The sequence below is a fragment of the Procambarus clarkii genome, chromosome 61 (genome assembly GCF_040958095.1).
Source record: "Procambarus clarkii isolate CNS0578487 chromosome 61, FALCON_Pclarkii_2.0, whole genome shotgun sequence".
NCBI classification, from domain to species: domain Eukaryota; kingdom Metazoa; phylum Arthropoda; class Malacostraca; order Decapoda; family Cambaridae; genus Procambarus; species Procambarus clarkii.
In genome coordinates, this window is record NC_091210.1 from 16,750,857 (window position 1) to 16,765,559 (window position 14,703).

General features: G+C 39.1%; 4 protein-coding genes across 4 annotated transcripts; all 4 read right to left on the minus strand.

The window, feature by feature from the left end:
• Positions 1–1,740: 1,740 nt before the first annotated feature.
• Positions 1,741–2,813, minus strand: LOC138354087 (cuticle protein 7-like). The gene is made up of 3 exons (XM_069307912.1): positions 2,773–2,813; positions 2,269–2,397; positions 1,741–2,079 (listed from the first exon to the last, which is right to left on the minus strand). The coding sequence occupies exons 1-3, from the start codon at positions 2,782–2,784 to the stop codon at positions 1,756–1,758; spliced, it is 465 nt and encodes a 154-aa protein (XP_069164013.1). The 5' UTR covers positions 2,785–2,813; the 3' UTR covers positions 1,741–1,755.
• Positions 2,814–5,226: 2,413 nt separating this feature from the next.
• LOC138354086 (cuticle protein 7-like) lies at positions 5,227–6,365 on the minus strand. The gene is made up of 3 exons (XM_069307911.1): positions 6,326–6,365; positions 5,827–5,955; positions 5,227–5,636 (listed from the first exon to the last, which is right to left on the minus strand). The coding sequence occupies exons 1-3, from the start codon at positions 6,335–6,337 to the stop codon at positions 5,313–5,315; spliced, it is 465 nt and encodes a 154-aa protein (XP_069164012.1). The 5' UTR covers positions 6,338–6,365; the 3' UTR covers positions 5,227–5,312.
• A 2,419-nt stretch (positions 6,366–8,784) lies between these two features.
• LOC138354088 (cuticle protein 7-like) lies at positions 8,785–9,921 on the minus strand. Its single transcript, XM_069307913.1, has 3 exons — positions 9,883–9,921; positions 9,384–9,512; positions 8,785–9,194 (listed from the first exon to the last, which is right to left on the minus strand). Exons 1-3 carry the CDS (start codon positions 9,892–9,894, stop codon positions 8,871–8,873), a joined length of 465 nt encoding a protein of 154 aa, XP_069164014.1. The 5' UTR covers positions 9,895–9,921; the 3' UTR covers positions 8,785–8,870.
• A 2,433-nt stretch (positions 9,922–12,354) lies between these two features.
• LOC138354094 (pro-resilin-like) lies at positions 12,355–13,666 on the minus strand. The gene is made up of 3 exons (XM_069307920.1): positions 13,634–13,666; positions 12,951–13,079; positions 12,355–12,761 (listed from the first exon to the last, which is right to left on the minus strand). Exons 1-3 carry the CDS (start codon positions 13,643–13,645, stop codon positions 12,456–12,458), a joined length of 447 nt encoding a protein of 148 aa, XP_069164021.1. The 5' UTR covers positions 13,646–13,666; the 3' UTR covers positions 12,355–12,455.
• Between the last annotated feature and the right edge of the window lie 1,037 nt (positions 13,667–14,703).

Sequence of the window (14,703 nt, forward strand, 5' to 3'; positions counted from 1 at the left end):
CACGGGCTATGGTGAGCCCGTAGTGGACTTACCTGGCACAGGAACGGGGCAAGTAGCACGGGCTATGGTGAGCCCGTAGTGGACTTACCTGGCACAGGAGCGGGGCAAGTAGCACGGGCTATGGTGAGCCCGGGGGGAGGGGCCTCGTAGCCTGGTGGATAGCGCGCAGGACTCGTAATTCTGTGGCGCGGGTTCGATTACCGCACGAGGCAGAAACAAATGGGCAAAGTTTCTTTCACCCGGAATGCCCCTGTTACCTAGCAGTAAATAGGTACCTGGGAGTTAGTCAGCTGTCACGGGCTGCTTCCTGGGGGTGGAGGCCTGGTCGAGGACCGGGCCGCGGGGACACTAAAGCCCCGAAATCATCTCAAGATAACCTCAAGATAGCCCGTAGTGGACTTACCCGGCACAGGAGCGGGGCAAGTAGCACGGGCTATGGTGAGCCCGTAGTGGACTGACCTGGCACAGGAGCGAGGCTCTAACTTTTGAAGAGAGGAAATAACAAGACAATAAAGTAGGAAAAAATAAGGTGAGGAGCAGATAAGAGAAGAATGTAATTCTTAGAAGGTAAAAGTAAGGCGAAAGTAAGAATAAGATGAAAGGTACAAATGGGATGAGTGTAATAATGGGATGAAGAAAAAATAGAATAAGAGGAGGGTAAGAAAAAGAAAAGGGAGTAGACTTAAGTCAGGTCACGTTTAAGAAGGTTAGAGCATTTAGATGATGCACTCACTTTAGATGATGCACTCACTTTAGATGATGCACTCACTTTAGATGATGCACTCACTTTAGATGATGCACTCACTTTAGATGATGCACTCACTTTAGATGATGCACTCACTTTAGATGATGCACTCACTTTAGATGATGCACTCACTTTAGATGATGCACTCACTTTAGATGATGAGGCATTTAGATCATAGACAATCGACTTGAGAATGGTCTAGGATGGACCGAAACGTCGTCGTCCCTTCACTTTCTAGTGTGTAGTTTGGTCAACACTTAGAGCATTTAAGTATGTACTGTGAAAAGGAAGAGTCAACAGCAACAAAGTCAGGACTCATGTTCATGATGTTGTGGACCTTGACTTTAGCAAAGCTTTTGATACAGTGCCACATGAAAGACTGATTAAAAAGATAGAGGCTCATGGTATTGGGGGGGTGCTATATTAAGCTGGATTAGGGCATGGCTATACCAAAGGAAACAGAGAGTTAGTATAAATGGAGTCAAGTCAGAGTGGGAAAATGTCATGTATTAGAGCCCATTCAACAAGATGGCGTCTGTGAATAGTAGAGGTTGGAAAGATTAATTTAAAAGAAACCCAATCAATAGGATGATTAAGAGTCCTTAACATGACGGAAGACAACATTATCTTCAGTAATGTTGGGCATAAAGAATTGCGTTTTCATTTTCCCCCACTGATATATTAAGAATGTTCACAGCTAATCTCCAGAAAAGTCAATTTGTCAGCATCACACAACCCATTCTTTTGATACATAACATAAAACAATCTTTGAACCTTTATCAATGTCTGCATAATATATATGGACATTCAATGTTTTCCCAATCATTAACTAATCTTCATCCATGACATTCGGTGCGGGTTTTTTTAATCATTTTTATTAACACAGTCAGTGATTATATATTAACTTTAGGATTATTGGAAGATTTTTGTGCATCAGTCTTTTATTTTTAAATTGTCAATCACCTAATGTGTATTTACATAAATATATTACAGACAATTGTAGTACTAAGTTAGGCATACACTGGAGTTGGCTTGTAGTTGGGTGTAGGTTTATAGCTGGGAGCGGGCTGGTAGCTGGGAGCGGGCTGGTAGCTGGGGGAAGGCTTGTAGCTAGGCTGGTAGGCTGGGTACTGGGCTTCACCCTCATATTCAACTTGAGCCACATAGCCAGAGTCGCCGTTCACGGTGTAGGAAACCCTCTGTAGACGACCGTCGGGAAGCAGGACATAGTAGGCGCCCTGAGTGTTGTAGCCGTCACGAGACTCCTGGTGGCCGAAGTCGTTACCTGATGGGTCGTCCTTCACTTTCCAGTTGAAGTCGTACTTGGGATTGCCCTAAAGTAAAAAAAGGAGGATAATTTTGGTTCATTGAATATATATTATAAAATTTACTTTGCCAAAAATTCCTTTAGAAAATTTTCAATAGATAATGAAAAGTAAGAACAAAGGAACCTTCACAAATGTGAACGCTCGCTTATAGTTGTAAGAATATTGGAGACACATTAACTGAGTATATGAACTTACAGCTGGAGGGTTGTAGGAGGGAGCTGGATGTTTGTAGGAGGGAGGTGGAGGGTTATAGGAGTTAACTGGAGGGTTGTAGGGAGGAAGCTCAGCCATTGTAACGGCTGCCAGGGCTGCCACGAGGATTACCTGAAAACATGAGACAGAATAAACAAAATATATTTTGATTATTTTTCAATTAGTTCAGAAGATGGTATCACCGAAAGATGCACAACGAAGCTATGAGGATTATCCTTCAATACGGAACACTAAATGACTAAATATGATAACGGAATTGAAATTCCTATGTGTAAATAATCGTATCATTGAAATCGATGATTTAGTATCAAGATACTTAGGATAAAGTATCCCAACCTCTGCACTGAAGCTCTCCAAGCCTTCTCTCTCTTGTTCAGAAGTAAACAGTAGGTTCAGTTCTTGAACCCACAGTGTGCCTCTGTAACCCTTTCCACCATCACACAAGGGATGTGGTAAGGGGTGCATAACAAATGACTAATAAAATACCTTGAGCGACATGTTGCTGGTAGCTCAAGTAAGTTAAACTGATGTTCGCTGATGCTCTCTTGTCGCTTATATACACGAGGCTCCACCCTCCATCTGACGTCAGTAGCTTAATAGAAAATGAAGAGTGTTTTACACTTACAGAAATAACTGGCACACTTGACGAAGGTGTGGCGGTCATCCTGACCTTCCTACTTCACATCTGAAGGAAATAATATCCATAGCAAAACAGTTCTTCCAAATTTTGTGATATCTTCCTGCATTTTTTTATTTAATCCATAATGTAAATATGGGACCTTTAGAACTCTCAGAATTGATCATATGTAAATTTTATAATTGAAGTACAGAGAAGTTTGACCATTGCAATGTTTTGTAATAATGACAGTTACTGTTTCTTTTGATGCATCATATCTCTCAGATGTTCCTCACTCTAGCTGTGAGTGAATGTCTGGCGTTATTTTACACCTAAGTTATTTTCCATTTTGATATTGTCCACCTTATAAATAATGCAACACGAGGAACTTTGTAACTTCTTATTGTTGCAGTTTCTGACGACTCACGATGATGTAACTTCTTTTGGTTCATCTTCTAATAACGACACATACTGGAATGCAGCTTCTGTAGGTTCACGTATTGAAGACGACAGATGTTAGGCTAAAACTTCTATTGGTGCAGCTTCTCCTGATGACACCAGCTGAAGCTTCTGATCATGACATACACTGGCCTCAAGCTTTTGTTCGTAAAGCATCTGATGATGACACACACACACTGGGCTCAAGCTTCTATTGGTGCAGTTTCAGATGAAGATACACTGGGAAAAAACTTATATTGGTGAAGCATCTGATGATGACACACACACGGGGCTGAAGCTCCAATTGGCAAAGCAACTGATGACGACATACATTAGTTAGTTTAATGAATTCATACATTTGGGTAAAGCTTTCATTGATGCTATTTCTAAGGACGTCACACACTGGACTGAAACTTATGTTGGTGGATTTTGTCATTACTCTGCACAAATTAACTCATAGCTTCTGTAACCGGAGCATGTAATAACCTTACACACTTAACTCGAGTTTTCATTAACTGAACTAATTAAGAAAACATCTCCAGCAGAATATATACTCATAAATTAATCATTCAAAAATCCTATTGTGAATCTTAACACGATAAATACCTTAACATTTGGGGTATATTCTGCATTATTTGATATAATTATAAAAAACGTTCAAGTACTTCTGTCCAATTTTCACATGTTCTAATTCATGTAAATACTTTTTAAGTAAAAACGTATTGCCAACAAGGAACAAGAAAATAAAACAGAGCTGAAATTATTGTTGGACTTGTGGAATTCTATTTTCATTTTCTCAGCTGATAACGTGTGGCTGAGGAGAAATATTGGACCTCGCTGGTAAGGACCACAGCGGCATTGAGGTCCAGCGGTCCTATAGACAACAGCAATGGAACAACTCTGCTGTTACGTGTTATATTTCTAAACTATAAACTTTAAGTTACAAGCATTCACTCAGCAATTAGTTTTCACCCAACTACAATCCCAGTTTCAATCTTCCATCCAGCTACAAACTTTCACGCAGCTGCAATCCATTGCACAGCTAAATGCCCAAACCCAGCTACAACCCTAACCCTAACTACCAGCTAAACATGGCCCTAGCCGACCTTTTAAGTAATGACAGCGATAATTGCAACGATGAACTATTTCATGTATTAAGATTTCCTTGGAATGGCCACCATAAACGAGGTTCATAAGTAACTGTGTTTTCGTAGTTAAAATCCTCCACTTTTGAGATCCACTGTGCGAGTCACATTCTTGATCTTGTTGTTTAATCTAAAACAGAGACTTAGAGGGACACATTCGGTTTAACATCTTCGTCTCTTCAATGGACTATGTCTCTACCGAGGGAAAGGCTATCAACTCACAGTATATAAGTACTCCCAGTACACAGTGTTCAGTACTTTACTGTATAAGTAAAAGTTATATTTTCAGCAGTTATGGTCCCTTTCTCTCTTCTTAGTAAATACATTACAGACATCTTGAAGTTATGGTTAGTTTCTTTGGAGGACACATACCTAGATATTGAATATTGAAAAGTTGCACACTTGGCGTTGACATTCTCTCAGAATGGGATTTAACTAATATTCGTCATAAGGAATTGGATTTTCTATATTTTTTACGCTTGTAGATTAAGAATGTTTGCAGTTAGTAACAAGCAAAGTTTATTTTTCAGCGTCACACAACCCATTTTTGATACATAACATCAAACGAACTCTGAACCTCTATATATGTGTGTTTAATGTATATGGACATTCACTGTCTTCCTGTTCATTAACTAAACTTCACTTTTGAAATTTGGTGCGACTTCTTTATACCTCAGATATTCAATATATATACAGAATTGGTGTTTATATTTTAAGTGTAGGATCAAGGGAAGATTCTTATGCTTCAGACTTTTATTTTGTTTTTAAATTGTCAATCACCTAATGTGTATTTAAATAAATATATTACAGACAATTGTAGTACTAAGTTAGGCATACACTGGAGTTGGCTTGTAGGTGGGTGTAGGTTTATAGCTGGGAGCGGGCTGGTAGCTGGGAGCGGGCTGGTAGCTGGGGGAAGGCTTGTAGCTAGGCTGGTAGGCTGGGTACTGGGCTTCACCCTCATATTCAACTTGAGCCACATAGCCAGAGTCGCCGTTCACGGTGTAGGAAACCCTCTGTAGACGACCGTCGGGAAGCAGGACATAGTAGGCGCCCTGAGTGTTGTAGCCATCACGAGACTCCTGGTGGCCGAAGTCGTTACCTGATGGGTCGTCCTTCACTTTCCAGTTGAAGTCGTACTTGGGATTGCCCTAAAGTAAAAAAAAGGAGGATAATTTTGGTTCATTGAATATATATTGTAAAATTTTTAGTGCCAAAAATTCCTTTAGAAAATTTTCAATAGATAATGAAAAGTAAAAACAAAGGAAGCATCACAAATGTGAACGCTCGCTAATAGTTGTAAGAATATTGGAGATACATTAACTGAGTATATGAACTTACAGCTGGAGGGTTGTAGGAGGGAGCTGGATGTTTGTAGGAGGGAGGTGGAGGGTTATAGGAGTTAACTGGAGGGTTGTAGGGAGGAAGCTCAGCCATCGTAACGGCTGCCAGGGCTGCCACGAGGATTACCTGAAAACATGAGACAGAATAAACAAAATATATTTAGTTTTTTTTCAATTAGTTCAGAAGATGGTATCACCGAAAGATGCACAATGTAGCTATGAGGATTATCCTTCAATACGGAACACTAAATGACCAAATATGAGAAAGGAACTGAAATTCCTACGTGTAAATAATCGTATCATTGAAATCGATGATTTAGTATCAAGACACTTTAGGATAAAGTATCCCACCCTCTGCACTGAAGCTCTCCAAGCCTTCTCTTGTTCAGAGGTAAACAGTAGGTTCAGTTCTTGAACCCACAGGTTGCCTCTGTAACCCTTTCCACCACCACACACGGGATGGGTAATGGGTGCATAACAAATGACTAATAACATACCTTGAGCGACATGTTGCTGGTAGCTCAAGTAAGTTAAACTGATGTTCGCTGATGCTCTCTTGTCGCTTATATACACGAGGCTCCACCCTCCATCTGACGTCAGTAGCTTAATAGAAAATGAAGAGTGTTTTACACTTACAGAAATAACTGGCACACTTGACGAAGGTGTGGCGGTCATCCTGACCTTCCTACTTCACATCTGAAGGAAATAATATCCATAGCAATAAAGTTCTTCCATATTTGGTGATATCTTCCGGCAATATTATTATTTAATACATAATCTAAATACTTATGGGACCCTTAGAACTCTCAGAATTGATCAAATGTAAATTTTAAAATTGAAGTACAGAGAAGTTTGACCATGGCAATGTATTGTAATAGTGACAATTATTGGTTCTATTGCTGCATCATATCTCTCAGATGTTCCTCACTCTAGCTGTGAGTGAATGTCTGGCGTTATTTTACACCTAAGTTATTTTCCTTTCTGATATTGTCCATCTTATAAATAATGCAACACGAGGACCTTTGAAACTTTGTATTGGTGCAGTTTCTGACGACTCACGATGATGTAACTTCTTTTGGTTCATCTTCTAATAACGACACATACTGGACTGCAGCTTCTGTAGGTTCACGTATTGAAGACGACAGATGTTAGGCTAAAACTTCTATTGGTGCAGCTTTTCCTGATGACACCAGCTGAAGCTTCTGATCATGACATACACTGGCCTCAAGCTTTTGTTCGTAAAGCATCTGATGACGAAACACACACACTGGGCTCAAGCTTCTATTGGTGCAGTTTCAGATGAAGATACACTGGGAAAAAACTTATATTGGTGAAGCATCTGATGATGACACACACACGGGGCTGAAGCTCCAATTGGCAAAGCAACTGATGACGACATACATTAGTTAGTTTAATGAATTCATACATTTGGGTAAAGCTTTCATTGATGCTATTTCTAAGGACGTCACACACTGGACTGAAACTTATCTTGGTGGATTTTGTCATTACTCTGCACAAATTAACTCATAGCTTCTGTAACCGGAGCATGTAATAACCTTACACACTTAACTCGAGTTTTCATTAACTGAACTTCTTAAGAAAACATCTCCAGCAGAATATATACTCATAAATTAATCATTCAAAAATCCTATTGTGAATCTTAACACGATAAATACCTTAACATTTGGGGTATATTCTGCATTATTTGATATAATTATAAAAAACGTTCAAGTACTTCTGTCCAATTTTCACATGTTCTAATTCATGTAAATACTTTTTAAGTAAAAAAGTATTGCCAACAAGGAACAAGAAAATATAACAGAGCTGAAATTATTGTTGGACTTGTGGAATTCTATTTTCATTTTCTCAGCTGATAACGTGTGGCTGAGGAGAAATATTGGACATCGCTGGTAAGGACCACAGCGGCATTGAGGTCCAGCGGTCCTATAGACAACAGCAATGGAACAACTCTGCTGTTACGTGTTATATTTCTAAACTATAAACTTTAAGTTACAAGCATTCACTCAGCAATTAGTTTTCACCCAACTACAATCCCAGTTTCAATCTTCCATCCAGCTACAAACTTTCACGCAGCTACAATCCATTGCACAGCTAAATGCCCAAACCCAGCTACAACCCTAACCCTAACTACCAGCTAAACATGGCCCTAGCCGACCTTTTAAGTAATGACAGCGATAATTGCAACGATGAACTATTTCATGTATTAAGAATTCCTTGGAATGGCCACCATAAACGAGGTTCATAAGTAACTGTGTTTTCGTAGTTAAAATCCTCCACTTTTGAGATCCACTGTGCGAGTCACATTCTTGATCTTGTTGTTTAATCTAAAACAGAGACTTAGAGGGACACATTCGGTTTAACATCTTCGTCTCTTCAATGGACTATGTCTCTACCGAGGGAAAGGCTATCAACTCACAGTATATAAGTACTCCCAGTACACAGTGTTCAGTACTTTACTGTATAAGTAAAAGTTATATTTTCTGCAGTTATGGTCCCTTTCTCTCTTCTTAGTAAATACATTACAGACATCTTGAAGTTATGATTAGTTTCTTTGGAGGACACATACCTAGATATTGAATATTGAAAAGTTGCACACTTGGCGTTGACATTCTCTCAGAATGGGATTTAACTAATATTCGTCATAAGGAATTGCATTTTCTATATTTTTTACGCTTGTAGATTAAGAATGTTTGCAGTTAGTATCAAGCAAAGTTTATTTTTCAGCGTCACACAACCCATTTTTGATACATAACATCAAACGAACTCTGAACCTTTATATATGTGTGTTTAATGTATATGGACATTCACTGTTTTCCTGTTCATTAACTAAACTTCACTTTTGAAATTTGGTGCGACTTCTTTATACCTCAGATATTCAATATATATACAGAATTGGTGTTTATATTTTAAGTGTAGGATCAAGGGAAGATTCTTATGCTTCAGACTTTTATTTTGTTTTTAAATTGTCAATCACCTAATGTGTATTTAAATAAATATATTACAGACAATTGTAGTACTAAGTTAGGCATACACTGGAGTTGGCTTGTAGGTGGGTGTAGGTTTATAGCTGGGAGCGGGCTGGTAGCTGGGAGCGGGCTGGTAGCTGGGGGAAGGCTTGTAGCTAGGCTGGTAGGCTGGGTACTGGGCTTCACCCTCATATTCAACTTGAGCCACATAGCCAGAGTCGCCGTTCACGGTGTAGGAAACCCTCTGTAGACGACCGTCGGGAAGCAGGACATAGTAGGCGCCCTGAGTGTTGTAGCCGTCACGAGACTCCTGGTGGCCGAAGTCGTTACCTGACGGGTCGTCCTTCACTTTCCAGTTGAAGTCGTACTTGGGATTGCCCTAAAGTAAAAAAAGGAGGATAATTTTGGTTCATTGAATATATATTGTAAAATTTTTAGTGCCAAAAATTCCTTTAGAAAATTTTCAATAGATAATGAAAAGTAAAAACAAAGGAAGCATCACAAATGTGAACGCTCGCTAATAGTTGTAAGAATATTGGAGATACATTAACTGAGTATATGAACTTACAGCTGGAGGGTTGTAGGAGGGAGCTGGATGTTTGTAGGAGGGAGGTGGAGGGTTATAGGAGTTAACTGGAGGGTTGTAGGGAGGAAGCTCAGCCATCGTAACGGCTGCCAGGGCTGCCACGAGGATTACCTGAAAACATGAAACAGAATAAACAAAATATATTTCGTTTTTTTTCAATTAGTTCAGAAGATGGTATCACCGAAAGATGCACAACGAAGCTATGAGGATTATCCTTCAATACGGAACACTAAATGACCAAATATGAGAAAGGAACTGAAATTCCTACGTGTAAATAATCGTATCATTGAAATCGATGATTTAGTATCAAGATACTTTAGGATAAAATATTTCACCCTCTGCACTGACGCTCTCCAAGCCTTCTCTTGTTCAGAGGTAAACAGTAGGTTCAGTTCTTGAACCCACAGTGTGCCTCTGTAACCCTTTCCACCACCACACACGGAATGGGTAAGGGGTGCATAATAAATGACTAATAACATACCTTGAGCGACATGTTGCTGGTAGCTCAAGTAAGTTAAACTGATGTTCGCTGATGCTCTCTTGTCGCTTATATACACGAGGCTCCACCCTCCATCTGACGTCAGTAGCTTAATAGAAAATGAAGAGTGTTTTACACTTACAGAAATAACTGGCACACTTGACGAAGGTGTGGCGGTCATCTTGACCTTCCTACTTCACATCTGAAGGAAATAATATCCATAGCAATAAAGTTCTTCCATATTTGATGATATCTTCCAGCATTTTTTATTTAATACATAATCTAAATACTTATGGGACCCTTAGAACTCTCAGAATTGATCAAATGCAAATTTTAAAATTGAAGTACAGAGAAGTTTGACCATTGCAATGTATTGTAATAATGACAATTACTGGTTCTATTGCTGCATCATATCTCTCAGATGTTCCTCACTCTAGCTGTGAGTGAATGTCTGGCGATATTTTACATCTAAGTTATTTTTCATTCTGATTTTTTCCATCTTACAAGTAATGCAACACGAGGAACTTTGTAACTTCTTATTGGTGCAGTTTCTGACGACTCACGATGATGTAACTTCTTTTAGTTCATCTTCTAATAACGACACATACTGGACTGCAGCTTCTGTAGGTTCACGTATTGAAGACGACAGATGTTAGGCTAAAACGTCTATTGGTGCAGCTTCTCCTGATGACACCAGCTGAAGCTTCTGATCATGACATACTTTTTGCTTTTGTTCGTAAAGCATCTGATGACGAAACACACACACTGGGCTCAAGCTTCTATTGGTGCAGTTTCAGATGAAGATACATTGGGAAAAAAACTTATATTGGTGAAGCATCTGATGATGACACACACACACGGGGCTGAAGCTCCAATTGGCAAAGCAACTGATGCCGACATACATTAGTTAGTTTAATGAATTCATACATTTGGGTAAAGCTTTCATTGATGCTGTTTCTAAGGACGTCACACACTGGACTGAAACTTATGTTGGTGGATTTTGTCATTACTCTGCACACATTAACTCGTAGCTTCTGTAACCGGAGCATGTAACAACCTTACACACTTGGCTCGAGTTTTCATAAACTGAACTTCTTAAGGAAATATCTCCAGCAGAATAAATGTTCATAAATTTATCATCCAAAAATCCTATTGTAAATCTTAACACGACAATTATTTTAACATTTGCAGTATATTCAGCATTATTTGATATATTTATAAAAAGCGTTCAACTACTTTTGTTTAATTTTCACATGTTCTAATACATGTAAATAATTTTTAAGTAAAAAAGTATTGCCAACAAGGAACTAGAAAATAAAGCAGAGCTGAAATTATTGTAGGACTTGTGGTATTCTATTTTCATTTTCTCAGCTGATAACGTGTGGCTGAGGAGAAATATTGGACCTCGCTGGTAAGGACCACAGCGGCATTGAGGTCCAGCGGTCCTATAGACAACAACAATGGAACAACGCTGCTGGTACGTTTTATATTTCTAAACTATAAACTTTAAGTTACAAGCATTCACTCATCAATTAGTTTTCACCCAACTACAATCCCAGTTTCAATCTTCCATCCTGCTACAAACTTTCACGCAGCTACAATCCATTGCACAGCTAAATGCCCAAACCCAGCTACAACCCTAAGCCCAACTACCAGCTAAACATGGCCCCAGCCGACCTTTTAAGTAATGACAGAGATAATTGTAACGATGAACTATTTCATGTATAAAGATTTCCTTGGAATGGCCACCATAAACGAGGTTCATAAGAAATTGTGTTTTTGTAGTTAAAATTCTCCACTTCTGAGATCCACTGTGCGAGTCACATTCTTGATCTTGTTGTTTAATCTAAAACAGAGACTTAGAGGGACACTGTCAGTTTAACAACATTTATGCCTCAGAACCATGTTCAACAAAAGGCAACTTCGTCTCTTCAATGGACTATGTCTCTACCAAGGGAAAGGCTATCAACTCACAGTATATAAGTACTCCCAGTACACAGTGTACAGTACTTTACTGTATAAGTAAAAGTTATATTTTCAGCAGTTATGGTTCCTTTCTCTCTTAGTAAATACATTGCAGACATCTATAGTTTATGGTTAGTTTCCTTGGAGGACATATGCCTAGATATTGAATATTGAAAAGTTGCACACTTGGCGTTGACATTCTCTCAGAATGGGATTTAACTAATATTCGTCATAAGGAATTGCATTTTCTTTATTTTTTACGCTTGTAGATTAAAAATGTTTGCAGTTAGAATCAAGCAAAGTTTATTTTTTAGCATCACACAACCCATTCTTTTGATACATAACATCAAACGATCTCTGAACCTTTATCAATGTGGGTTTAATGTATATGGACATTCACTGTCTGCCTGTTCATTAACTAAACTTCATTTTTGACATTTGGTGCGATTTCTTTATACCTCAGATATTCAATATATACAGAATTGGTGTTTATATTTTAAGTGTAGGATCAAGGGAAGATTTTTATGCTTCAGACTTTTATTTTGTTTTTAAATTGTCAATCACCTAATGTGTATTTAAATAAATATATTAAAGACAATTGTAGTACTAAGTTAGGCATACACTGGAGTTGGCTTGTAGGTGGGTGTAGGTTTATAGCTGGGATCGGGCTGGTAGCTGGGGGAAGGCTTGTAGCTAGGCTGGTAGGCTGGGTACTGGGCTTCACCCTCATATTCAACTTGAGCCACATAGCCAGAGTCGCCGTTCACGGTGTAGGAAACCCTCTGTAGACGACCGTCGGGAAGCAGCACATAGTAGGCGCCCTGAGTGTTGTAGCCGTCACGAGACTCCTGGTGGCCGAAGTCGTTACCTGACGGGTCGTCCTTCACTTTCCAGTTGAAGTCGTACTTGGGATTGCCCTAAAGTAAAAAAAGGAGGATAATTTTGGTTCATTGAAAATATATTGTAAAATTTGCTTTGCCAAAAATTCCTTTAGAAAATTTTCAATAGATAATGAAAAGTAAGAACAAAGGAAGCATCACAAAAGCGAACGCTCGCTTATAGTTGTAAGAATATTGGAGACACATTAACTGAGTATATGAACTTACAGCTGGAGGGTTGTAGGAGGGAGCTGGATGTTTGTAGGAGGGAGGTGGAGGGTTATAGGAGTTAACTGGAGGGTTGTAGGGAGGAAGCTCAGCCATTGTAACGGCTGCCAGGGCTGCCACGAGGATTACCTGAAAACATGAGACAGAATAAACACAATGTACAGGCGATGAGTCACAATAACGTGGCTGAAGTATGTTGACCAGACCACACTAGAAGTAGAAGGGACGACGACGTTTCGGTCCATCCTGGACCAATCTCAAGTTGATTGTGACTTGAGAATGACGACGACGAAACGTCGTCGTCCCTTTAACTTCTAGTGTGTGGTGTGGTCAACAAACACAATATATTTTCATTATTTTTCAATTTGATCAAAAGATGATATCACTGAATGGTGCACAACGAAGCTATGAAGATTATCCTTCAATACGGAACACTAAATGGCTAAATATAAGAAAGGAACTGAAATTCCTATGTGTAAATAATCGTATCATTGAAATCGATGGTTTAATATCAAGATACTTAGGATAAAGTATCCCACCCTCTGCACTGAAGTTCTCCAAGCCTTCTCTTGTTCAGAGGTAAAAAGTAGGTTCAGTTCTTGAACCCAGTGTGCCTCTGTAACCCTTTCCACCACCACACACGGGATGGGTAAGGGGTGCATAATAAATGACTAATAAAATACCTTGAGCGACATGTTGCTGGTAGCTCAAGTAAGTTAAACTTATGTTCGCTGATGCTCTCTTGTCGCTTATATACACGAGGCTCCACCCTCCATCTGACGTCAGTAGCTTAATAGAAAATGAAGAGTGTTTTACACTTACAAAAATAACTGGCACACTTGACGAAGGTGTGGCGGTCATCCTGACCTTCCTACTTCACATCTGAAGGAAATAATATCCATAGCAATAAAGTTCTTCCATATTTGGTGATATCTTCCGGCAATATTATTATTTAATACATAATCTAAATACTTATGGGACCCTTAGAACTCTCAGAATTGATCAAATGCAAATTTTAAAATTGAAGTACAGAGAAGTTTGACCATTGCAATGTATTGTAATAATGACAATTACTGGTTCTATTGCTGCATCATATCTCTCAGATGTTCCTCACTCTAGCTGTGAGTGAATGTCTGGCGTTATTTTACATCTAAGTTATTTTTCATTCTGATTTTTTCCATCTTACAAATAATGCAACACGAGGAACTTTGTAACTTCTTATTGGTGCAGTTTCTGACGACTCACGATGATGTAACTTCTTTTAGTTCATCTTCTAATAACGACACATACTGGACTGCAGCTTCTGTAGGTTCACGTATTGAAGACGACAGATGTTAGGCTAAAACGTCTATTGGTGCAGCTTCTCCTGATGACACCAGCTGAAGCTTCTGATCATGACATACTTTTTGCTTCTGTTCGTAAAGCATCTGATGACGAAACACACACACTGGGCTCAAGCTTCTATTGGTGCAGTTTCAGATGAAGATACATTGGGAAAAAAACTTATATTGGTGAAGCATCTGATGATGACACACACACACGGGGCTGAAGCTCCAATTTGCAAAGCAACTGATGCCGACATACATTAGTTAGTTTAATGAATTCATACATTTGGGTAAAGCTTTCATTGATGCTGTTTCTAAGGACGTCACATACTGGACTGAAACTTATGTTGGTGGATTTTGTCATTACTCTGCACACATTAACTCGTAGCTTCTGTAACCGGAGCATGTAACAACCTTACACACTTGGC

Bases quoted from the DNA above. Each gene is read 5' to 3' on its own strand.
- LOC138354086 (XM_069307911.1), bottom strand. The intron at 5,637-5,826 runs GTAAGTTCATAT...TTTTTACTTTAG, and splicing joins CCTCCTACAACCCTCCAGCT to GGCAATCCCAAGTACGACTT.
- LOC138354094 (XM_069307920.1), bottom strand. The intron at 12,762-12,950 runs GTAAGTTCATAT...TTTTTACTTTAG, and splicing joins CCTCCTACAACCCTCCAGCT to GGCAATCCCAAGTACGACTT.
- LOC138354088 (XM_069307913.1), bottom strand. The intron at 9,195-9,383 runs GTAAGTTCATAT...TTTTTACTTTAG, and splicing joins CCTCCTACAACCCTCCAGCT to GGCAATCCCAAGTACGACTT.
- LOC138354087 (XM_069307912.1), bottom strand. The intron at 2,080-2,268 runs GTAAGTTCATAT...TTTTTACTTTAG, and splicing joins CCTCCTACAACCCTCCAGCT to GGCAATCCCAAGTACGACTT.